Source organism: Tachypleus tridentatus, chromosome 9 (assembly GCF_004210375.1).
Source record: "Tachypleus tridentatus isolate NWPU-2018 chromosome 9, ASM421037v1, whole genome shotgun sequence".
Classification (NCBI taxonomy): domain Eukaryota; kingdom Metazoa; phylum Arthropoda; class Merostomata; order Xiphosura; family Limulidae; genus Tachypleus; species Tachypleus tridentatus.
Window position 1 is genome coordinate 132,256,635 of NC_134833.1, and position 27,291 is coordinate 132,283,925.

At 32.3% G+C, this 27,291-nt stretch overlaps 2 protein-coding genes across 4 annotated transcripts in view; one reads left to right on the forward strand and one right to left on the reverse strand.

Moving 5' to 3' along the window:
• The window catches only part of LOC143226406 (ninjurin-2-like), a 52,020-nt gene that overhangs the window by 2,149 nt on the left and 22,580 nt on the right, over positions 1-27,291 (forward strand). The window lies entirely within an intron of this gene.
• Positions 4,712-25,704, reverse strand: LOC143226405 (uncharacterized). Of its 3 annotated transcripts, XR_013014598.1 has the most exons (7): positions 25,415-25,704; positions 24,384-24,540; positions 17,681-17,848; positions 10,021-10,464; positions 7,267-7,519; positions 5,460-5,535; positions 4,712-5,202 (listed from the first exon to the last, which is right to left on the reverse strand). XR_013014598.1 is itself a non-coding variant. In XM_076457335.1 (5 exons), the coding sequence occupies exons 1-5, from the start codon at positions 25,506-25,508 to the stop codon at positions 5,196-5,198; spliced, it is 966 nt and encodes a 321-aa protein (XP_076313450.1). In that variant the 5' UTR covers positions 25,509-25,688; the 3' UTR covers positions 4,712-5,195. The 3 variants fall into 3 exon arrangements, 1 of the variants encoding a protein (XP_076313450.1); XR_013014597.1 differs by lacking the exon at positions 24,384-24,540 and having other exon boundaries at positions 25,415-25,701; XM_076457335.1 differs by lacking the exons at positions 5,460-5,535; positions 24,384-24,540 and having other exon boundaries at positions 25,415-25,688.

Sequence of the window (27,291 nt, forward strand, 5' to 3'; positions counted from 1 at the left end):
TCAATCCCACTATTCGTTGGTAAAAGAGTAGCCCAAGAGTTGGCGGTGGGTGGTGATGACTAGCTGCCTTCCCTCTAGTCTTACACTGCTAAATTAAGGACGGCTAGCACAGATAGCCCTCGAGTAACTTTGTGCGAAATTCCAAAACAAACGAAAACATAATTCAGGGGCAAACTAGAAATAGTGATGTGACCGAAAGCGTGCTAACATATGAAGAGAGTCTAGTGACATCATGGTCATTCGGTTTTCCAGGATATGTTGTAAACGTCTCATTTCCAATACAATGTAGCTGATGGTAAAAGTGTATTTGAAAGGGTGTTAGGGACATTTTACTTCAGAAATGGATAAATATATATATACATTTAAAACTGTACTTAAATGTTTCAGTAAAATAAAGGTGACACCTAGAGACTGATTGAAAAAGGTGCGTTATGCTAATAAATGTATAAAACAGGTATGAGAAATTATCCTAAACAAATAGTAAGTGTTGGGAAACTCAGTTTTTACATTTCATGAAAAATTAGCAAAGAATAAAAGTTATTTTTCTGATAGGAATGAAAATAATAAATGGAGATCACTGATTATAGGATATTGATTAATTCTGAAAGGTTGAACAGTATTTAGATAAGCAATCCAATTAATTTCTTTTATCTGCTTTAGTTTGTTTGTTTTAGAATTTCGCGCAAAGCTACTCGAGCACTATCTGCGCTAGCCATCCCTAATTTAGCAGTGTAAGACTAGAGGGAAGGCAACTAGTCATCACTACCCACCGCCAACTCTTGAGCTACTATTTTAGCAACGAATAGTGGGATTGACCGTTACATTATAACGTCCCATGGCTGAAAGGGCGAGCACGTTTGGCGTGACGGGTATTCGAACCCACAACCCTAAGGTTACGAGTTAAGCACCTTAACCACCAGGCCACTTTAGTTTTGAATCTTATTTCAATGCTGATGTCCCCCCACTGGCACAGTGGTATATATGAAAACTTATGCCACTAAAAACCGGGTTTCAATAATCATGGTGGGCAGAGCACAGGTAGCCCATTGTGTAGCTTTGTGCTTAATACAATACAAATCAATGCTGATGAGAGTGACATTGTTAATGACATGACCAGGTTGATGAAAGTGTTGAGCAACAGGGAGATCATTTTTGGTGTTAATAGAAAATTTATGGTTGTGAAATGTTCTCTAAGAGTTGTTTGTGTATGTCCTACATATTAGTGATTGCATTTGTATAAGATAAATGGTTCTGAAATCATTTCTAGTTATTAATAACCTGGTCATTGAAGATGACAGCAACATCATAACACATGTAACCGACACATAATTGCTGATTAATAATGCATTTCAAAAGTAATATCCTGTATTAATTTTTTGTATTAGATTCACAGTATCATTGTGACTATATTTTCAGTTCGGTAAACAGGAAAATTCCTACATTTCAGCTGCCACGTATAAGAAGAGTACATTAGTTTGTTTTGATCTTTGCTCAAAGCTAGTCAAGGGCTATCTATACTAGTCGGTCCTAATTTAGCAGTGATAGACAAGAGGGAAAGCAGCTAGCCAACACCACCCATTGCCAACTTTTTTCCCAATGACCAGTTGGATTGACTGTTACTTTATAATGCCACCACAGAGGAAAGGTCGATTCACCCAACATTTATTGGGTTAAAATTACTATTTCCAGCTAAGCAGGAAAAGAGCATAGTACGTATCACGTTTTTTTCCTGGTAACCACAAAACCTAATTATTGAATATTAAAAAGCTTATAGCATGCAGTAACAGCACATTTATGTAACGGTAACACATGAACATTTTCGAAACTAAAATAACTAACACGATAAGGGTCATCATGAAATACAGATTTCTATAAGAACAATAAGGTGAACCTAAAAAATCTTGCCCATCTGCATAGTTTCTACTGTGCATCTAATATATATATACACGTGCTATTACCTATTTTGAAAACATTTTCTCGGACTTCCAACGTTTGTTTAATTGTTGAGTTTTGCATAAAGCTATTCAAGGGTTATACCAGCACTAATCATCTCTAATTTTGAAGTGGTAGATTACAGAAAAGGCAGCTATTTAATAGTCAACTTCCAAGTATTGTCAGACCAAATGATAGGATTTGACAGTTACTCTTATGTCATAATTCATCCATTACCCCAAAGTGTGGAACGAGTTTTGTTGTTTGTTTTGCAGTAATAAGGCACGAACTTCAGATGTTCGTAGTCTGGCATCACTGGTGGATAAAGCAATGTGATGCCTTCTGATTCTGGCATTGTATTCCATTCTTTGAGAAAAAGAAGGAATAAACATTCTGAGTTCTTGTCTTGATACAGTTCAAGGTATTAAGTAACCTGCTAAATGGTGAAATCTGTCCCTAAAATAATAATTAATGTGAGAACTTCAGTTGGAGCTAACACTTGACATTGTAATTTGAAAGAAACATTTCAATTTGAAGTTTGGTATTGTTTCTGAAGGCATACGAAAATTTTCTTGCACTGGAAAAAGGAAAAATCAAGTTTAGAAATGATTGACATCCCATCAATAAGTATCAATCAAATATCATTAAGGTCATCACATTCCTTAGCCAGATAACGAAGGTTTCAGAGATGTGATGTGGGTGGAAACTGTATATACAAGCACTTTTTTTTTTGTCTAGTTATGATAGTTTTACCCTTCTCAACAGGTAATGACATAGATTTAGTTACTTAATGTTTTTATGACATCTTACATTCTCTTTGGTAATCATAAATTCTCTGAAGAGATTGCTCTGCCAGTACATTTACAAATTCAATAATTATTCTTACGAATATGTTCTACTTCCTGTAGTTACATTTCTTGGCAGAAAATATAACAAGTATCCCTGTCCAAGGAAGAAGTAGAAAGAGATACTACTTAAATATAAGTGACAAAATTAACTTTACATAAATAAGCCACAATGAACCAGAGCACCATATTCAAACTTCAAAGGAAATGGTCTGCACTCTGCACTGGCTTGTTTCCACCTGGAATAAATTCTATTAACACTTATAGTAATTACTATGACCTGTTAAAAATAGAGTTGTCATCCCTGCTTGGCTGTTGTTCGAAAGATTGCAAACAGTTTGTCAAAATTAATCACAAAACATTACAAATAATACTACATCCAATTTTGTAATATGTTCTTTTTTTTTTTTAAAAAAAAACTCTTGGACAACTTTTGTCTGATTTAGTAATGGACTTTCATCGCTACTCTTATAATGCATCCACATCCTTGAAGTGTAGAGAGTTTGAGACAATAGGCCACATGGCAGGTATTCTTACTACTAGGTCATGCTCAGCCCATCATCACCAAAACTGAGCTTGATTCCAAATTTAAAAAAAGAATGAAATGAATAAACACATGATGTTGATAAAAAATTAATAGTTTTGACTTTTGTGACTGCACAATTTATTCCTCAAATTTTGTAGAACAAAATGGTCATAATTATTGCTGAGGAAACTGATTAGATTATGTAGCTGTACCAGCAAGAAACTTTCTAAACTTTCACAAAAAATGTATACAATAAGAGAAATTCTTTCTCAGCTCTTAAATATGACCATCAACAAAAATGGTTTTAGCATTATAAGCTTTCAAACTTACCATATATGACGTAGCCACCCTAGTGACAATTACCCTTCAGATGTCATTATAATTTTTCACCAGTTTCTAAATTGCAGACTTTGTACTTCATGATACATAAGCATTACCAAGTAGAATTTACAATTGTGATAATTATAATAATAATTAGAAGTGAAAAACAACCAAAAATTACTTTACCCTCATCATATATTCAGAAACCCCTGGATAAACTTTACCATTCTTCTCTATACCACTATGTAACAAAATTTTTACTTCTTGTCCTGGACAGAAAATGTTATTTTTCCAATTGCTTATGCCTAACATAAATGGAAAAAGACCTATTTTTCTCTTCAGACTTTCCTTTTGTGACCTGGGGGCACATAACAAAAACATGATGGGAGACTATATTTGGGGGCTGATACGTGAAAGTGATTTACATTACAGTCGCAAATCTCGAAAAACTATTCACTTCTAAATACTTTTATATAGCTTTAGTATAAATACATGTACATCTTGATTCATATGTTGTTTTATTCAGACCTTATGTAAATGAAAATGTGCAAATTTGCCTGTTTTTACACAGAAAATAGGTTAATATCTAAATTGCATTACCCAGGTCACAAAAACAGAGTTTGAAGGGAATAATGGCCATTTTCTGTACTTTTACAACACAAGTAATTAAGAAATAACACATACTCTCCAGGAACAAAATTTATGTTACATAGTGTAATGTGAATCATTTGTGTTCTGAGAATTAAAAACTTGCTCAACAACTGATGTAATTTTGTTTTGAAATTCATAGCAGAGAATAAAGTACCATTTAAATACTAAACTTCTTTTCAGAGAATGCTTGAAAGTTTGTGGATGGGTTCACAAGTTTGTGGTTATTTCCAGAGTTTAAACAAAAATATTAATTTACATGTTCAAAATAGCCTAAAGATTCAGGTTTAAAATATTAATAGCTTTTTTAGATAAACTTTGAAAAATTTTTTTTTTTTTGTAAATTGAGCTAACAATTGCAATTTTCAGGGTTAACAATATGTATATTCATTTGATGGTGATTCTTCTCTTTGGAAAAATAATTTAAAAAAAAGGTAAAAAGGTGGAGCATACCTTTTAATTGAAATATATATTTTATGACTAACAATATACGAAAATAAACATATACAGTTTCAATAACATGATATTTAGCTTTGATTTCAGTGCTATAAATTTTTACATGGAGTATTTTTTCTCCTTTATGACTCTGCACAATTCTTCTATAGACTGAGTAAGCATCGATAATTTTTTCATTCGTTCTTTATGTTGGGCTTCCTGAACCATGAGAGTTCTTTTTCCATGTTCTCGCCACTTTTTTCTAAACTCAACAAACCATCTTGGTGTCTGTTCATCACGCCGTCGTTTTCGTCTTTTTCTTAGTGGGGAGCAGGACTGCGAGGGGAGTGTTGTTGACTGAGGAGGTGACTGCAGAGTGGTATCTAGTGGAATGCTAGTAGATGCATCGAGCGAAGGGGCCTCAGAACTGAGTGGAAGTTGCAGGCGAGTTATTTGTGGATCAGATGTGTTCTTATCAAAAAGTTCATTTAACATCTGTGAAAAAAAAAAAAAAGCAAATTAGAAAATCCAGCATCTGAGATAATATTGAAACACTAAAATTCAATACAAGAGTTAAGTTATTATTATTACAAAATTAAAATATTAACATGAAGAAACTACTATTTGTACAAAATACACATGTAAAACCTATGGATTATTCATTTTGTAATACACATTCTATTTATTATGACGTACTTGAGTTTCATGTTTCTACAAACTTGTACTTTACCATATTACTATATTTTACTTACATTGCAAAAATAGGTAAATCCTGGTACAATCAAATCATCATAAATTTGCTTTTCCTATATTTATCCATCAATCCACCTGTCAATATATCCATGTAACCATTCATCTATCAATTCATCTTTAGTATCTTTCAGGTATTAGTTCTTAATTAAAAACTGAATGGATGTGTGTTCCGATAAAAACAGGTATTAGTTATATAACAGGCCAACTAAATGACACAATAAACTTACTTTTTTCATTTCTGTAATAGATGATGAATTGAATTCACCTGAATGTTTTGTAAAAACATAGATTTAACTTACAGTAAACACATCCAAAACTAGTAACCTTAGTCTACTGCAATTATACATTTTTTTACTGTGGTTTACCAAAAGTTATTTTTAAAGTTCACAACATGGCAAAGTATTATTTAATATTACACAAGCTTATCAGAACAATGTACCATCATTTGGACTTTAATTTAAATGCATAGTAGGTTAAGAAAATAACCCACAGAATAACCAAGCTATCACACGAAATCATCTATTGCACAAAATGTTTAACCCTCACTACACTGGCATGGTCATTTTGATCAATATTGTAACTACCATATAACTATGAAATCCTATAAACTTATAATGTAGTAAGTTTATCTTCATAATGTAACAAGCTAACCTCCAGAACCTCTTGAATTTAAAAAAAAATTTTGAATTACAGAATGCACAGGCTTCTTGCATGTATGTCTTCATGGCATTTTTATTTAAATCATATGTCACAAATAAATTATTTTTTTATTTAATTTTTGCCTATGTTTTTTATATAATTATTTTTCTCATATTTACATTATAGATCTTGTACTTTACTGTGGTTGAAGACTAGAAATGTCAATAAGAGTTAGTCTTAACTTTTCCTACAGTTGTTGTTAGTGTACTAAATATTTATTCATTTCAAATGTTCAGATTAAAACACAATATGATAACATAACACACAATGTTTTGTGACTATCACAACTTAACTAGCTTTCTACCTAAGCTATGAGTGCAATACATTAATTCCCTTAGCTGGTTGACATGAACTTGATGGTAGCAACCTTGAATCTGTAAACTGAAAACAAATCAAACTGTAGCAAGCTAGCATCAATAAGTTATAAGTTAAACCTTCTTTTTCCAATGGGAATTAAAACACACCTTGAAGGTCAATCTGGTATGATAGGCTTGCAGAACTCAATTAAAGCATCAAATTTTGTGTTCCTGGACACCATTTGTAAAAATTGTCTCCATACCCTCAAATCAGAAGCTAGCAGGACTAAACTGTACTCAAATGTCACTGGTAGATATTGTAATGGATTTTTTTTTTTTTTTTAAGTATTCCCCACTCACTTAAGGTAACTTCAGAAGAAAGTGGGTTTAATTGAAGAACTTGACTGCTCCAGTAGGATCAGAAATGAGTGGCTTTGAAAATTACAGTGGAATGAAATACTTTTATGCTAGTTAAAATAAATGGCTAAATTTGGAGAAACTTGAACATATTTTATGTTTACTTGAATTCGAAACTGATTGGGGTCTTGAAAATAGAATTTTTAGTTGAAACCCTATTATAAGTGGTCTTATGATCAGATAGTTTCAAAAGATATTATAGAATTCTTAATGCTAGGATTCTTCTGGGGCTAATTAAGTCCTAGAAACAATTAGCAGTTATGTTGTGTGGTGCATCTCTAAGACATACTTCACAGTGTTTGGTAACTGTATGTATTTTTGTTATGTACTACCACTTGTGATCCATTTCAGTAGAATGACTGTAATTTTAGTTTTAAGAATGGGTATTACATACACAAAAATATTTCCAGTGACTCCTTCACCTGTCCCTATGGTGCGATCTTTGATTTTTTTGTAGGTGCTGATCATATTAGACCATTTTTTCCTCAAAAGCTTCACAGAAATTGCATAACCATGTTTTTTGAAAACTGCCACAACTTCCTTCCAAACACTCTTTTTCAAAGTTGTTTTATCTTCAAACCTTTGCTGGCGTCGTCTGTACTCGTTAATTAACAAAAGGGTTGTCGCATATGTCCAAGTAAACCTTTCTGAAAGTAAAATCAATTGTAGTTATTATTATGACATAATAAAGTATAAGCTAACGTACATTTACACCCTCATAACGTAAAATCCAAACCACCTATCATTTAAGAACTGAACAGAACATTTATTGGTAAACACTGAATTTTAAGGTTGCCAGTATTTGCAAATTACATAAGCTAATATTGACTACAGAAAACAACCCACTGTGGAAATAGGTTTGTTTTTTTGTTTCCTTTTTTTTGAGCACTATAATTGGACAAAAAAAAGACAACAATTTATCTCACATTTAGCTTCAGTGGACCAGCAGCTTCTCCAAATTGATGTGTCAAAATTGCTAACAAATCTTTCAATGATTGTCAAAGAATTGCAATTTTAGTTCAAAATGGAACTATTGTATTGTGAACGTAAAAACTCTAGATGTTCAAAATGCTCTCTTTGCAGTTGTGAATGTAATGGATCATCAATTTCTGTTGAGTTGATGACATGGGGGAAGTCAGCCAAAAAGTGTACTGGGAAGTACTAAAAATGCAACAAATGTTACAAGAAAACAACCATGAGAATATTGTGAATATTAATGAAGTTGTACATGATGAAAATGGTTGTATGGATGTTAAGGATAATGACATTTTCACCTTAAGTGGGGGAAGTGAAGTTGAAATGATTATGACAAAGATGAATAAGTGATGAAAGAATGCAGAAATATATATGATATGAGAAAAGATTTTGACAAGAAATTTATCAAGTCAAAGATTCTGTGAAAGTGAATCCTTTAATTATATTGATAAAGTAAGTTATAATTATATTCAGTATTTCAGTACTAAAGAAAATGTATTCCGTTACTTACACAACGATACATACCAGTTATTGCTTAACATAGGAAAATAAATTGTAAATGATAACAAAGTAACCAAAGAACTCATATCCTGTCACAAGTTAAATATTATTATTAAAGTACATTCAAAACTCCTGTTGCATTCTATCTAGGGAAGGGTTTTATTAGCTCCATTGTGTTCTTCACTACAATATCACAAAATTTTCTATTCGTGTAAAATTGACATTGATACCCAAAACTACTGAAAGTTTTAGCTAAATACAATAACTTATAAACACATTTCAAATAAAGCTGTTAAGAAATACACTGCTTGCTAGATGTCTGATATTCCTAATACATAGAGTTTGACGTATTAATGGGTATTAGCTATGTGGCAACACCCTCATCTACACTTGACATATATGTGGCAACACCCTCATCTATACTTGATATTTTGCTCTGAAAGAATTAAATCCTCATCATCAATACTTTCATTCAGTATAATTTCCACAATGAAATTTTAAAATTGATTTCCATTTACCCTAACTTTAGGAAAAATGTGACCCAATTTGCCCATATAACAGTTGTTAAAATGTTATACTTTGGTTTAAGCACATAAATACAAAAAAACTATATACAGTTTCATTAATTAAGATTTTTAGTAAAATACAAACTTTATATTCATGTAAGAAAACAACAGTTATCCATAAAATGCATCTGAAATAAATTCTTGATTCATAAGTTTGTTTGTTTGTTTTTTGAATTTCGCACAAGGCTACTCGAGGGCTATCCATGCTAGCCTTCCCTAATTTAGCAGTGTAAGACTAGAAGGAAGGTAGCTAGTCATCACCACCCACCACCAACTCTTGGGCTACTCTTTTACCAATGAATAGTGGGATTGATCATCACATTATAATGCCCCCACGGCTGAAAAGGCAAGCATGTTTGGCGCAACGGGGATGTGAACCCGCGACCCTCAGATTACGAGTCACACGCCTTAACACGCTTGGCCATGCCGGGCCTGATTCATAAGTATCAACAACATGTTTACATTCAGTTATATCAAATTCTAGATTTAATACTCTATACATGGGGAAGATTTAAATACTTAATAGTAAAACAAGAATCTATTTTTCCCTTATTTCCCAAGTTACTTAATTCTCATTTCAAAATAAAAATTATTTAAAATTTTAAAGTCTTAAATTAAGAGAGATTGAGAGCTAGTTGAACATAATAAAATTAAACTGTCATCATTCATGAAAAGAAAATTTTAAGTTATTGTTAACATGTTATTATTGTTTGTGTACTGAAGTATACAAGGTAAATATGTTTATAATACAAATTTATGATTATATAGCACCATTGATTAACTCTTGCTATAATATTTCTTTTATTATACTAGAAATAAAATATACTTATACGTTTTAATAACAATTACTTTGATAAAAACTGAGTAGCATTAGAATTTAAAATCAATTTGTTAAGCCTAAAACAAAAGAAAGGTAAGAGGTTGAAGTGTTAATTACGACCATCTGAAGAAATAATTACAAACTTAAGTGAGTCTTGTTGTACATAATAATATATAAGAATTATAAGATTCTAATTGAAATTTTCATAGATACAAAATTGATCTTTATTATAAGTAGGTAGAAAACAAACCATAAAATATGTTAGCATTAATGATTAAGAGATTACCTTCATCCTCATATCGAAGAGAGTTTGAGGATATATCCTGTAACTTCAATGGAGATGCAGATGAATATTTAGTTTGTACTTGTGCTGGATCTCTTGATGGATTAGAAACTCCCTCTGCTGTATTTGATGGTAAACATCTTGTATAGTTTAGCTTTTCAGAAGAAGCAATTGTTTCAACTGTTGTTATTATCAGGGGAGCTGAAGGCAAAGCTGTTTTGAAAATCATCTCTTCAGAGCTACTGTTAGGTATTTCACATGTTGTGGGCATGAAGGGAATTGTTGTGAAAGGTTTTGCACACACCATTTCTCCAGATGTAGAAACAGAGGTCTCTGTTAGGGTCACAATAGGAGCTGTTTCTAAGGGTGTTGTACATATTGGTACTTCACAAAAGTCAGCAATTGCCTCAGTTGCACTCTTTAGTTTTTCATATTCATTGTATACTTCTAGAAAATATAATTTCAACATGAAAGAATTTTTAATACTACACACAAATGTTATTTGCACAATGAAAGAACATACATAAACACAAGTTTATGAAGACCTCTTTACTATCATTAAATTTGACTTAGCCAAACAACAGTATGTTAAAATTTTCTTACTCTAAAAAATGCATTTCCAATAGGTAGTTACTTCCTCTCACCTGAAGCTATCTCAATTCCAGTCTGCCTTATATGTATTGCTAAAACAAATTTTTGTACAGTACAAATAATCTTTATACCCCATTAGTTTTGGGCCATTCAAGAAAATATGCTGATCATATGATCACTCTACACCGACTGTACTGTGCCACCAATACTGGTGTAGCTAACTCCCTCCACTATCCTAGAACAAACCTCACTATCAAGAATTGGCAGGCACAAACCATAAACACCAGCATCTCGGTGGGGAGGAAGGGTGGAAAGTTGGTATGAGAAGATAAATTCCTTTCTGTCGGATATGCGAGACTGTTCAGGTTAATAGTTATTTAATGATTTAGTTTTCATAACAAGTGTTAAAAGTTGATTCTTTTAAAAGTAATAGTTATGACAAGTTTGTTGTATAACTCTGTGCGAGTCATATATAGTTTGATTGTTATACTAGGTTTAAGTAATATTGTTGACAGCATCTTACTTGAAGCTTCCAAGTTTTTCTAGTTCTGTATAATTTTATTGGTGTTAGTTCTGAATTCTTTTGTCACATGTTATAAATACATGCAGATACGGTAAGTTAAAAAGATAGAAAAAGTTAGTTAGTGAAAGAAAATGTAAAGTTAGAAGCGTGTGTGCATGTGATTAGCTTTAAGAGGTAATTTCTATAGTGTGTTTCACAGCTATATTTCAACAACAGAGATAAAAAAGTAATAATTTGTCTTGTCAGTTGGGTTCTAAATTAACCAAACTAACTTGTGTGGGCTTGTGATGAAAAAATAGATAATTATTTAAAGCTCTCAATACAACTGCAGTAACCAAGTTTAGTGATGTAAAAATCAAGTTAGTGGAAGTGAAGTCAGACTGCATGATTATTTATTTAGCTGTAATGGGAAATATTTTAAAATGAGTTTCACAGTTTAACAGAGATAAGGAGAGTTATATGTATTCTCAAAGTGCCTGTGTGGACTTTGACAAAAATGAGATAATTATTTAAAGCTTTGGATACAACTGTGGCAACCCACAGGGTAATGTAAGTGAACTTATCTCAGATTGTATAGTAAGAAACATAAATTTGTTTTGTCAGTTTGATTCTAAAGTAACTAAATTAGTCTGTGTGGACTTAACAAGAAGAGAATTATTTAGAATTTTACATACAACTTTGATATTTTATAGTGTAAAGAATTTTTTGTATATACGTGCAACTTGCTTTGAATATATTATTTTATAACATGTGGATTGAGTGCTGTCTGTTTCTTGTTCGAATTCATCACCAACAAGTTGCAGGCACTTTCTGTAAAAGAATCCCAGCCCACTTGTACCAAAACATTGACACTATTAGAAATACATTTTCTGAGGAAGAAAATGTTAACTTAAGAAATGGTACTACCTCCACTTATCCAAAGCTAGAATCCCAAACTGCCAAGGTGTAGGATCTGGTGAAGGCTCATGAATCTTAAGTCAAGTGGAAAGAGACCACACTGAAAGAATGAATGTGCTAGAATATGAAAAGTGGGATATAACACTTCTCCACCTAGCAATCAGTACAGTAATACAACTGAGGTGGAACTGAATTGACAGGTACCATTGGTCAATAAATAGATGCACAGCACTGAATCAGTGTAGGAAGTGCTGGATAACTATGACATAAATCAGTATGGTGTTGATTCATATGGAAAGGCACCTGCAACCACTTTCCTTCATCTGTATGTTTGTTCCAACAGAAGTTCATGGGTTACACTAGATTATACCAAGAGTGGTCCCATCTGGGCAAAACAATCAATGGAAATGCATTGTATAACACACAGATATCAACAAGTGTGGTCCAATGAGGCAAACATTTATGGAAAGCACCTTGGATGTGTAGGATTATGAAAGATATGAAATACTGTTACGAGTGTGCTCCTGAGGGTCATCATAATGAGCCCTCTATCCAAATTGATGTTAGAATGAGCCATTGTATGAAACAAGACATAATACCAAACATAATGATAGTGAGCCAGAGTAAGGTGCAAGTAAAGGAACTAGAGAGAAAAATGAAAACAATATACAGCTAGGTCATAAAAACTATGAAATTTAGTTGAATAGACCAAGTCTGGTCCAAGCAAAAAACAAACTGGAGATGCACGAAACATAAGAATTTGAAATCAACAAGAATGATCCACCGAGGGAAAAACAATCCAAGGGAAGCACTTTGGATTCATAGAATTATGCCAAATGCAGTCTTCCTGGACAAAAATAATCCAGGAGAAACACCATGGATTATGTCAGATCATACCAAGTGCAGTTCATCTGGGCAAAAAACAAAACATTCAGTGGAAGTACCTTGCACAACAAATATATGATAAACAAGTGCAGTCTGTCTGGGCAAAAATGTGGGAGAAGCCCCTTGGATACTAAATGTTATTATATAGTTCACTATTTAGCACTGTAATAATTGTAAAAACTGTAGCTATATTCTCATCAAGTGGCTACACATGGGCTGAAGAGGTTTATTTGATTTTCAAAACTCACTCAGAAGTCACTGGGGAGTTGGGAGGAACAACAAAGCAGACGTACTAATGGGTGTCTGTGATTCCCTGTTTTGAAAAGAAGATAGACCCTGATTGTAGGAATCAGAAATCAGTAAGGATATGTAAAATCCCCATCTGCTTTGCACACAAGTTCCACAAGTGACAGTCATTTATAAATTAAACTAGCACGCTGTGGATGAAAGGTACTGGAGAAAGAAATTTTCACCAAGTAGTTAGTTCCTTCCTCAGAAAAAATCATAATGTGAAAGGAATAAATAGTTGGTCAAATGTAAAACACACACCCAATCCCTAGACCTGGGGGATTCATATCATAACCATTGTCAACCATCACAGAAATTTCATCATCCACTATAATAAACCTCAAATTCATTTAAACAGATCAGAATTCAGAAGAAAAAAATTTCTAAAACAAACATGTAGAAACAATGGAAATCAAACACAAGGAGAAACGTGAAGTTGAAACAATATAAATTTGTGATCAAGAATATTCAAAACTTTGTAATATGAAGAGTAAGTTAAAACACATTAAAACAACATAATGCCAATCGAGAAAGTGAGAATTGTTTTAAAACAGTAGAGGGAGCTATCTTCACTAGTATAAATGGAGCAATATAACTGGTGGATATTCACATGATCACCACATTCTAAAATGGTGCAAAACTGATGGGACATAAGGACTACTGTACTAAATGTTTTTAACAATGTTTAAAGGACAGACCAGGATCAAGATAGCTCTGGGTGACAAAATGAGCACCATCATGGAATTTAAATATATTTAGCATAGCATTTAAAGCATGCAAATAGACAAATGTTTTTGCAGCAAAAATATAAAGATAATTTACAAAATTCTTAGTTGTTTGAGAATAGGAAAAACTGAATAGGTTATGTTAAAAAGCAATTAAACAAGCAAATCATCAAGTCACAAGACATTTACATTTAAGTTGATATAAGTTCACAGTAGAACAGAATGTATCAGAACCACATTTTTTACAATCTTTGACATTTTGTAGGTAGTATGATAAAAACCAAAGATTATTAATTCTGGGAAGGGTAAGTAAGAGCCCTTTCAAAAACAAAATATTCATAAGCTCGGGTTGAATACATGTTCAAATTGTAAAATTATAATTTTCAACATTGGGATATTTGGCATCTTAGGTAAGATACAAAAGTCAGTAACAAAGGCCATACAAATACCTCAGGCAACATAATACCGAAAAAGTTTTTTTTTTTTTGGAAAATGACAAGTCATGTATACAAGTTGCTTCTATGACATATTCAAGAAAGACCAAAACTGTATAAACAGCACCTTGCTAGCAAAATACCATCCTCTGTTAGTCAACAGAGAATAAAAATTTCTAAAGTTTATATAGCATGTTGGAAAAAATTTCACAAAGGGATTCATGATGATTGCTGGATACTGTAACAAGGTTAACTTCTTACCATCAGACAAATGTTCTGAACCCTTTATTCCACACAAAAAATGCTAGATTTGTATGTAAACAAGATTAACAGGATATGGTTTCAAGCAGCTAGAAAATGAAATAGATATTCATGCTGTGCTATACAAAGACATGCTGGTCAAGACACCTGATGTAGCACCAATGGATTTCTGTGCATTTAAACTACTAAAATGGGTTCTGGAAATCTATTATATTCAAACACTGGGCTGTTTATGAAAAGCTGCATAAATTATTGGTATGCTTTGGATATGATCTCTTTATTACTTAGCAATTTTTATGGAAACTACACTGTAGGGCTATTGTCAGGATGCACATTCATCATGCAGAGTATGACTGTTCATAGAAATATGGACTATAATGATGCAGTGAGGATCCAATATTGTTTTAATATAATGTACTCATCCATAAGTAATATTTTTGTTGTTGTTCAATTAGAAAACAATTTCCATCTGAGCAGTAAAAAATAGATACTGATTAACATTCTCAGACTATGTAAATATATTAAATTGGCAGGTTAAAAAAAAGACCAATTATGTGTCAAAAAAAAATCTTAATGCCCTCAAAGCAACAGTAGATGTTTCTTTAACTATAAGAGATCTAAATTAAGTGTATTTCATGTTCAGCAGTTACTTGAAGTATATTTTCACATAACTTCCCTTCATAATGCAACACTTACTGCAGAATATGAACTACTTATTTATCTTCATTATTTAGCTATAAAATCCAAAAGTATTTCATCACTAACCATCTTTATACTTGCCAAAATATACAGCTATGAGAAACAGTATTAGGATAACAGCTACAGTTTATTAGGGAATAATCTGGTTTTATCATTTGAAACATTTCCTAAAACTTACATTCCCAATATAAGTTGTTCCTATTTATTGTACATTTTGTCAGGTTAAATTTCAGTTATCCATATAGTGTATCAAGTTTATTTACTAGTGGGAAAAAATTAATAAAATTATCTCATACATAAAAATTATCACAATTGGAGTTAACGTGTGTTAACACAAAATCCTGAAATGGTTGGATGACAAAAGGTCAACTGACCCATCACTCAGTCAAAAAGTGTTAAGACTTACATATAATATAACCAAGTTACAAGCTTGCACACTAAAGATTAAATGTACTGATTTAATTTTTTTTTCTAATAAATGATTACATAAATCAACAAAAAAAAGAAAGAAATCTGTTGAAAAAGTTTGCATTTAGGCCTACAAATATTGTACGATTATGACAATCAAAGAGGCTATAAATACAAGTACTGTCCAACCCATAGCCATCTCAATTATCTCCACATGTTTTAAAGGAGTAACTTCAAATGCATCAACTGATTTTCTTTTCAGCCAAGAACAATTTTAAATAAGCCCCCTTTTAAACTCTCTCAATCAGTGGTTGAATACAAATGATTTTTTTTTTTTTTATTTTGTCCAAAGCTACTCTAGGGCTACTTACACTAGCCATCCATAATTTAGTAATATAAGACTAGAGGGAAGGCAGCTAGTCATCACCACCCACTGCCAACTCTTGGGCTACTCGTTTACCAATGAATAGTGGGATTGACTGTCACATATAATGCCCCCATGGCTGAAAGGACGAGTGTGTTTGGTGCAACGGTAATTCGAACCCACGACCCTCAGATTACAAGTCAAACGCCTTAACCCACCTGGCCATGCTGGGCCTAATACACATGAGTAATCAGATTTTCACTCTTAACATAAAAATTTCTATATATGCATCCACTATGTTGTTGGCTTTTTATTTCTAACACAGAAAAAGATTCAGCAGGAAGCTATAATATCATAGAAATGTTCAAACCAAAGTCTTTTTCATACTCCATGACATCATTCTGTAACAACTAAAATAAAAAAGATTTGCAATTTCCAGAACCTTCACTAAACAACACTTTAAAATAGCAACAGCATCAACAATAATTCAGCACTTTCAAACTAGACCCAACTGGAATCTTAATACTGGCTATTTTCTGCAGGACAGTCATTTAATTCTTTCATCATTTTCTTGTTCCATAATAAAATAACAAGTCACACAATTGTTTTAATAGTTGTTGTTCGTTACTAAGCACAAAACTACACAAAGAGTTTACTTTGCTCTGTTCACTATGGGTATAAAAACACTTTGTGAACCTGACGATGACCGAAGAAGGTCGAAACGTTGTTCGCTCTTCTATGTAAAGTGTTTTCTCAGCCCAAACGAGCCGTTTTTGCATATAAATTTCTCAACAAGTGGGTTTCTCGTCATCACTGAGTTTCTAACATTATATATCTATCTGTATACATACTGCTGTGCTACTTAGCAGTTATTTTAAAGGAACACTTCTTTTGCCAAGTCAGTGTCAATTTATAAAGTTATCTAACACTAATATCATATCGGTCTAATATGCTGTGTTAAAATACTTATGAATTATGACATTCACTAAGTTGGTAACACGTTTATAAGCTGGGTGCTACAACACAGTCAAACAAAGAACTTGCTCTTTTTAGGACTTGAATCCAAGGTTACTATGTAGCATACTGGACAGAGGTGTAAGACAATGAGCTGTAAATACCCAAGACCTATACATAACACTAGGAAACCTAATCACCACAAAGAATCAATAACTTCTCATTGCTACAGTATCCAGAACTAAAAGTTTACAGTTATGTTTTCTGTTAACAAAATAAAGTTGCAAATGAAACCATATTTTCAAGATTTTAACAACCAGTTGATGAGTCATTGGTGGATTTTACGGCTGGTGAAAAACTTTCTCTCAATCTAAAGACAAGGTTCTTGAAAATAGAGTTCAAAAGTCCTATTATTATAATCTCATACAGCAGGTAATTATCACCTTTCACTCCAAAAATGAACATTTATCATAAGAATAAGATGTAATCCAGTACATCCAAATAATAGATTAAAAACATTCTATAATGTCAAAGTTGAACAGTACTTTTCTCAAGCTTGTGCTCACTCCTTCAGACAGATCCAATCTGGAGCTAGTTCTGTTGATAATCTTGTGATAACTAAAACTGAACCTACCTTCCTCTTCAGAGCCAAAGTTAGAGGGAATTTCCAGAGAGTCTACTGATTTCATAGGAAACAAGTGAGAATACTGTAGACACATTGTTGCACCTGAATTAGTACATGTTTTGCTTCTGGCTTTCAGTCTTTCATAAGCATTAAAAACTTCTTCAGCATAACTTGAATCTAGAAAAATATTTTTAATTACATACACATTTTAAACAAATCATATCACAGTAAAATTGTAACTGAAGAATAATAATTTCATGAATTCATTTTTCTTAAACTGATCTTTCACACAACTGTTCATAGGATGAAAAGTCATATTTTATGCCCAAGACAAACAATCCTTCTGCCTCCAAAAGAAAAAGTTTGTTTACAACTGCAAGTACGGGTCATTTCAAACTATAACAACATCATTAACTATGAAGGTAAATAACAGGTTTCTGGAGAATGCTAATTAATTTAGACAATCAGTTACCTCAATTACTGTCATGAAAATAATCAATTGATGATTGAAATTAGGATTTCTGATTATTACTGTGATGTTTGTTGTTCAGCACAAACCTACACATGGTAAACTATAAAACCTGTCACCAACCTTTTTGTTGTACATACCGTGGTTTGAGGAACAATGTATTAATCATTTAGCCACTCCATTTCTGGATGACCAGAAAATTCAGTATTTGCTCACAGGCTTAAATACAAAGAATTACTGTTGTCAAGATCAAACTAAAATAGGTGTTTATTGGATAACTGAACTTCCAAAAAAGGAACAGTTAACAGTAATAACCTTCTCAAAATGTTAGCATCATCAAAAGATGTGATCTGCTTCTGTGATACAAATGTATAGTGGAAGACACAGTTCAAGTAAATGCAAGTTTATACAGAGACTTTATGGCCAAATAGAATTGAACTTGTAAATGAATGGTATAGAAGTATTATGTTGCATATACTTCTTTGCAAGCATTTGTGGCAAGCTTGTGGAAAAGCTTACAAGTTAACATAATGAATGCTGCTTAAATTAAAAGAACAAAGTTGGATAAGTATATACATGCAAAGGACTAAATTTAGTTTTGATTCTAATGCTTTGTATGCCATAGTACTGTGGTAATAATTTATATTGCTGGCCACTTCTTTTAGATTAATTGGTAAAATAATGGAAAGTTCAACCTACTTAACAATAGCAAAAATTCTTTCTTCAACTTCAAATTCCAAGATTAGCATATCCAATGGTTACCAACAGATCAAATTTCACATAAACTATATCTAACACCAGTACCACTTGCTAATTTTATGTCTTGTATTTCTTTGTTGAAATACAAACTCAATATTCACAACACTAACCAAACTAACTGAATATCTGGTTGAAAAAAATATAAATTACTACCTAATACACTGACTATTCATTAAAAGAATAACAGACTCATCAACTCAATCACTTACTCTACAATAACTAATTATAGCCTGGCTCACTTGTATAACTCAAATTGTTTCCTAAGTTTCCGAGGGATTTCCAAATTTTACAGTCACACCCACATATTATTAAACTTCCTACCATGTAACTAATACTACAAATTTAAGAAATTTGTACATTTACAATATATACTATAATAGCATGCAAACATGTGTTGATATTACCATTTACCACATATTGCCATATTAAAATTTAATGGCTTTGATATGTTTTGCTCGTAGACTTACTCCTGACTGAGCTTTTTTCAAGTTTTTTTTATGTATTTATTAAAACACATAACTTGGTCATAAAATACACAAACACACCATAAGCTACATGCATTCTTCCAGTCAGTTTGTGACATAAAACAACTAAAGCATCTCTTAATAATTTTGTTAAGGAGTATAACTTATAAATATTAAACTAAAAGATTGTTACTATAATAATCTTTCAATTAGAACAAGTATTGTATTTATTATTTTGACTTCCATCCACCATTACAACTAACTTTTCCTTTCAATATAACTAACCAAAACTTTCTTTGACTCATCTAAAATGTATACCATACCCTCTCCAGACATACTGAAATACTTCATTGTCATACAAAGTAAGTGTAATTATAGTAACAGTTCAGGTATAGTTTTTAGGGGTTTATGGGCAACATGTCCCTCACACCCTTTCAAGAAGAGAATAACTTTTTTAAAATAAAGTTTACATTTTACTGCCCTGAAAATTTATTTCCAATAGGTACTTCAACTCTCACCAAAAGCTATCTCAATCCTGGTATACTTTCTAAGTATTGCTAAAAAAAAATTTCACTACAGTGAACCAGTCTTTATACCCCACTAGTTTTGCAGCATTTTAGAAAATGTGCTGATCATGTGTCAGCTCTCCACCAATTATATTACACCATCTATACTGATGTGGCTAGTTCCCTCTACTATTCTAGAACAATCCTCACTATAAAGAATTGGCAGGCACAAACCATAAACACTAGCACCTCAGTGGAAACACTGTATAAGATACATTAATCAACAAATGTGGTCCACCTATGCAAAAACATCCAGTGGAAGCACCTTGAATACAATGGATTATGAAAGATATAAATTACTGTTGTGAGTGCAACTGTGAGAGTCATCGTAACTAGCCCTCTGTCCACATTCCTGTTGTAACAAGCCATAGTTAGTCACTGTATTTTGCTAGTAAATGAACTATAAAGAAAAAAAAAATAACAGTATGTAGCTAGGGTGTAAGGCCCATGAAATATATTTGAATAGGCCATGTGTACTAAAGAAGAAACCTTCATGGTCTAATTTTCTAGTGACTGGGAACCAGAAGTGGTAAAGACTAATGTGCTCCACTAGGAGAGAAGTGGGGATACTCATTGGGGAGTTCAGGGGATGACGAACCAGAAACAGTGCAAGGGTGTCTGTGATTCCCTATTTTGAAAAGTAGATAGATCCTGACTGTAGGATTCACAAGTCTGTAACGATGGGTAGAAATCTCCATCTACTTTACTCAGGAGGTCCATGAGTATACAGACCCCACTGGAGAATCTGCTAGTGGTGCTGCAGAAACATCCCATTTCAACAGTCATGGATATATTTATTATTATTATTTATTGAAAATAATAAGAGGCATACCTGACTAGGCAACACCTGCCATCAGATATCCTACAAAATGATATGTATCAACTTAATTCAAAGCAGACAGATGTATAGAATTGCCACAGGAGGAAGACAGTACCTGCCCAAGGAAGACAGCCATATTGTACACATAATATGCAATGAATATATTGGGAGTTATCCACATTCCAGCCTGAACAATTTCCTTGAAAAGCTGGCAAAGAAAAGCAGTTAAAGACATAGATTATGAAGAAACATTGTGAGACAGCAATCTTCCATGGACGAGTCAGGATACATCAGTCATAAAAGTAGACAAACCTAACCAGTGAGTGCAATAAGGGACAGTCCATGAGACACAAAGGGAATTCTTAGAATAAATAAATGGGAACAATAACATGAAACGAGGTAGTATGAGTCACATAACATCTCAGTAAACAAGTAGAAACAATGGAAATCAAATACAAAAAGCTGAAACTGATACAAATTTGTGATCAAGCACAATCAAAGTTTTGTAGTCACATGGAGAGTAAGTTAAAACATACATCTACACACTAGAATGCTAATCAAGAAAGTGAATATTGTTCTAAAATAGTAGAGGGAGCTAGGTATGCCAGTATGATTAATGGGAAGTAGTCATATGATCAGCATGTTAAAAAATGTGCAAAACTGATAGGATATAAAGTGTAGTGCTCTGTAGCAAAATTTTGTTTTAGAAGTACTTATAGGGCAGATCAGGGTCGAGATAGCTTTGATGTTGTGGATCACAGGTTAAGTAAGTAAATTGTGGTCATTATTATTCATAAGTAAGACATTTAGGGTAAGAATTATTAAAACAGCATTATTTATTTTATTCATCATAGTTTATTATTATCATTTGAATTAACTTTACTATCAACCAATAAAAAATTGTGAACACATTTATAGATTTTACTGTGGAAAAAAGAAAACTGCATATCTTTAGTGTAGATTTTCTGTTATTAATGTACACATTTGAGATATAAACTTACACATATACTGACTGAAGTCCTGGAACCTCACTGAATATGTCAAAAATTTATTACAACAATATTTGTTCAGATTTTAATAAATTATAACAGAAATTACAACCTGTATAGTTAAAAAGTAAATTTTATTATCAGTATTAACTGCATGAACAAACAATCTACTGTAGTAAAATATCAAAGATATTTTAAATATGTTAATTTCATATTGTGAAATTTGTGCTACATCTGTTTTTGAGTGAAACATAAAAAGGTGAAGAACACAGATTAGTAAATTTAAAAGTAAGATTTTAAAACAAATGCAAGGGTTAGATTGTAAAAAAAATGGAAATGGACACACCATTTAACTTCAACAGGCATACAAACATCCTTCTGAATTAAACCAGCAACTCTGTTGCTCTTTAAGAGGTCTGTATATAAAGGATAATTATTCCTATACTGCAGATCCAGACACTATATTTTCCAAGAAGAATCTAACAAGAGTTTGAAAGAAGCACTTTGATAACACAGCATTATATAGACCAAACAGTAACACATGCAAACATGAAATGTGGTTGGTAAAAATGTCAAATACAGAGACTGGTAGGTGGATCATAACTCATGACTGCAACACTTAGGTTGTGAAAGAAAACAGAAACATAAAATTATTAGAAACACTATGACAGTTCAACATTTGATGTTACCAATCATCACAAGAGAAAACTAAAATACCATTACAGAAGCTATACAAATTACTCATAACTCCCAAAAGAAACACCTCTGAAAATACAAAGATGTAATTTATATAATTAAAAGCAATGGACATGTACAATAGAAAATGGTTATTTCCTTAAATGAGCCAACATTCACTCTTTACCTATTAAATGTAAAGCCAACAGTAAAGGGCATATAAATTTTTTATTTTGGTTTATTGGTTATTATTACAATTTTATTACAGAAATTATTGCCTTGTTGGCTATATACATGTATTTAGGACTAACTTTAATCTCCTAAGCATGATAAACCTCACAAGATACTCTTGAGATTATTGCTAAAAATACTATTAAAAAAGCAAGGATACCCAACTGATAAAACAATGCATTCCAATCTTTATAAGCAGAAACATACAAAATGTATATTTAAGTAGCCATACTGATCAACAAGTTAATTTTTAATACACTTTAAGTACAAAACTTGCTCTAATCAGAAGTTAATATTAACAGTCTTATTATGGAATGCTTTGTACTTCGTTGGTATGAGCTTGAAATGTTGCTTTGAATAGCAAAATAATAATTTATAACAGCAAATCACGAGAATAATTTTGTTATTTTATTATTGGTAACGGTGCACTTCACCTAATAACATAGCAAGAAACATTGCATATTGGTTTGGCGAACATGATATAACCTTTAGCTACATGCCCGACAAGCCCAGTTATCAAGATGTTAGTCTCACCAAATCAGCATAAGACATTCTTAAAGTCTTAAAGCCAGACTTTGAAGTGGCTTTGGCACTTCTTATTCTAGAAAAAATTGTGAAATAACAAAGCTTTAAAACTAACTAATAAATAAACTCATTTTTGTTCAGTTTTGTCATTTGTTTATGTAGAAGATGATAAGAAAGGCTACATGTGGTTTAATCAACAAACACTTATATCAAAGAAACATGATTTCTTTTGACATAAGAAATAAACATTCAATTTTCAATGGATAATAGGAAAATGCCTGTTTCTATTTTCATATGGAACAAGAAATCTGTCCATTAATATGAGTTTAATATTTTTAAGGAATAACTGAAGTGCACAGCATACACCAGAAATGTGATGCTATGAATCTTTATTGTATATTTGTAATGTTTGTTCAATTCAACAAAATGTACTATTTGTGATAGTGGTATCCAGACTGATAAGATATTTTACCAGTCTTCAATGTAATAATGTAACAACCCACAACACGTAGTTATGTTTTTTCATTCTTTGATCTTAGAGTAATTATGACACTGCTGCTGACTAGTGGTTTTTGTTAAGACTATATTTTGATATACAATGTTATTAATTTCATAGAATATCACAGTGTAATGCTACATAGACAATGCTCTTGAAAACATATCCTCTACAATATAGAGGACTGTAATATCTGATCAAAGTACTAATACACATATACATGTGTATATTCAAGTTTGACCTGTTACAACTGCTGATCTCAGCATTCAATAAGTTATCTCAGCAACAATAATTACTTGTTCAAACTGATCTCAGCATTACAATAATTTCTTGTTCAAACTGATCTCAGCATTACCTTTTCAAACTTTGTATAAAATCTCAGCATTACAGTTCAAACTTTCCCAATAGTGATTACTAAACACTGACAATAATTCTGATCTCAAACAATAAACTCAAACTGATCTCATTTACTTGTTCAAATTGATCTCAGCATTACAATACTTAAATCTCAGAATTACAAAAAAATTACTTTGATCTAGCAACCTCTACAATACTTAAACAGATAATACTTTTTTCTAAATTTATAAATTTATGATCCTATATTGACATTTGTGATACATAGTTACAAATAAATAAATTTCCATAATATTTGACAAGTTAATATCCCTATTTCACAACCTTAACCAATAAACATAAATAAACTATTAGCAAGTCCAACCTTTCCTGTTCCATGTATTAGGCAAGTCTACTACTTCTATAATCTCTATACTTCCCAACATTGCCACTGAATCATCTTAAATCTTCAGTTGTGTCATACTTCATACACGAAACACCAGACAGTTCACTCTGTGTTTTCTTAACCCCCAGAATATCACCTAAATAATCCCACCATTTGTGAATGTTTCATATTACTCAAATTGCAGAATTAATATACAAAACTGTTTTGCTGATAGTGTACAGCTCTCAACAACACTATGATATAAGATTTAAAAGAACTAGAAAGATCACAATCAAGTGAAATTAATTTTGTAAATGTGATGCATTTACGTTTCACATAGAAAATGAATGATACGGCTTATTACACATCCCCAAATGAGCAAAGGTTTGTCCAGCTAGATTATATTAACTTATGAAAACAATCATTTTTACACTTTTAAGACTTTCAGGTGACTTCAACTTGATGGGGGCATGATTTTGCCTTTTCTAATAAGCACTCTTGTAATCTGTTAAATAAGGAAATGTATTGGAAGTTTCAAATGTTTGTAGCATTTAACATTCTGAAGTTCATACATTAATATTCAAACTAAATTTTTGATTTTCTGTCGTTTAGAGTTAAATCCAATCAGGTTTGACTTTCTGAGAGCTAGACCAAGGTTTCACTATTGCGTTGGCAGAAAATTTACTAAAATTACAGGGTTTCAAATTACAACACTGATTAAAACTCAAAAGTATGATTCCTCATGGAAAGCGGAGCACAGACAGCCCATTGTGTAGCTTTATACTAAAATAAACAAATAGCATTGATTTCGCTGACTTTAAATGAGTTCAACACAAGTAATAATTTAAACTTATGTAACACTAAGTACAGGTACAAAGTACAGCAAAAACGCAAGTTTTTATAACTTCTACTATTGTAGTTATAAGTTCCATATTTTCATCAATTATATACAATTTATAGTTTATGTTTTATCACATTAACAATTATACCACAAATTAATGTAATATAAAGCATTAAAACCTAAACCTCACCATTTAAGATTTTTTCGTGGACCTCTGGAGAAACCTGAACAGTTATATCTCGTTCTCCATTAGAGAGTGTTAGAGATAACATACACGTCGCCATGACACTAAGACTAGTCAGTTCTGTGTTTGAAAATTTATGGCCTTGCCCAAGAACAGGTGTTTTTATGGCTTTGAGTATTACTGTCGTATTGCGTTCGGTATGTAAGAGGTGGTTTGTTAGCTAGGTTGCGCCACTATATTACTCTACAAAATACTATTTTCTAAATACCTTGAAAATAAAAACAAAAACTTTTATAACAGGATTTCGTATTAGTATTTTGTGCTCTCATGAGGAGTGTCTCATGTGGTTGCTCGGCAACGATATAACATCAATAATTCTTCCAAGTTATACAACCATACATACATATCTACAATATATGTTATTATTGGCACAATGAATGGTATATTAAACCCTGTTAACTCCAATTTCTTATATATTTTCTCTACTTTTACTTATAAGTCCTAACCATTTGTGTGTTAAAGTACTAACTATATTATTGCATTTCTTAATTTTCATATATGTATATATAATTGTGAATCTACATTTTCTCTGGTTTTTCCAAAACACTTTTCCCCTTGTGGTGGCCATTCATCTTTCAAAAGTCCCTCGCTGGTATAGTGCTAAGTTTACGGACTTGCAACACCAAAATCAGGAGTTCGATTCCCATCGGTGAACTCAGCAGATAGCCCGATGTGGCTTTGCTATAAGAAAACACACGCACATCTTTCAGAAATCACACAGGCCTGCGAATTTAAACTTCATAAAAGTTGTCTTGGTTTTAATAATGGATTTTCCATAATTCAGCTACGAAGATTCCGAAAATATGATTCATTTTTTGCTACCACGTAAAGATTCTTTTATATAAATCGAGAATTAAAAATTTCTTACTTAGATCAAATTTACAGCGATTCCTAATACAAATATAATCTTATAACAGATGCATCTGAACATCTAGTCAAAGAAGCAGTGTTCGATAACGATTTTCTTGTGACACGACACCCATTATCATTCGTCTTTAGCCCCCCAGTGGCTTAGCGGAATGTCTGCGAACATACAACGTTAGAAACCTGTTTTCGGTATCCGTGATGGGCAGAGCAGAGATAGCCCTTTGTGTAGTTTTTGCTTAAATACAAAACAAACAAACAAAGATTTGCCCTTAAAAGTGAAATAGTTTGGTAGTTAATGAAAATCTACAAGAAGGCTATCTGCGTTAGCGGTCCCTAATTTAGCAGTGAAAGACAAGAGAGAAGGCAGGTAGTCAGCATCACCCACTGCCAGCTCTTGGGCTACTTGTTTACCAACGAATAGTGGGATTGAGCGTCACATTATAACGCCCCCACGGCTGAAAGAGTGAGCATTACGATTGGATGGGGATTCGAACCGGCAGATTAGCGGGTCAAGTGCCTTAACCAGCTCTAAAAGTCATAGAGAACCTAGCTTTTAATCGTTGTTCTGCAAATATCATGAAGTTTAATCTTAATATTACCACGGCTCATGATCAGTCCATTTTGAATATGCAAATAACAGTAGTATTTTACAAATTTGTAAGTTAATAGGTGAAACTACAAACGCTGTAACATTACCACATTTTAGTTTATATGCTCCGTACATATTAATTAAAGACAGCTTTTCATAACATGTGATCAATGTTTATTTTCAGAATATTCAAAAACTAAGTTGTTCAATAGAACAATGCCTACTAATTTTAAGACAGGAAAGGTACCATATAAGATGTATATGTTTGTTTGTTTTTGAATTTCGCGCAAAGCTACACGAGGGCTATCTGCGCTAGCCGTCCCTAATTTAGTAGTGTAAGACCAGAGGGAAGTCAGCTACTAAACCA

Coding starts and splice junctions, on each gene's coding strand:
- LOC143226405 (XM_076457335.1), bottom strand. CDS start 25,508: ATGGCGACGTGTATGTTATCTCTAACACTCTCTAATGGAGAACGAGAT. Junction 17,849..25,414: donor CCACGAAAAAATCTTAAATG/GTGAGGTTTAGG, acceptor ATATTTTTCTAG/ATTCAAGTTATGCTGAAGAA. Junction 7,520..10,020: donor TCTTCGATATGAGGATGAAG/GTAATCTCTTAA, acceptor TTTTACTTTCAG/AAAGGTTTACTTGGACATAT.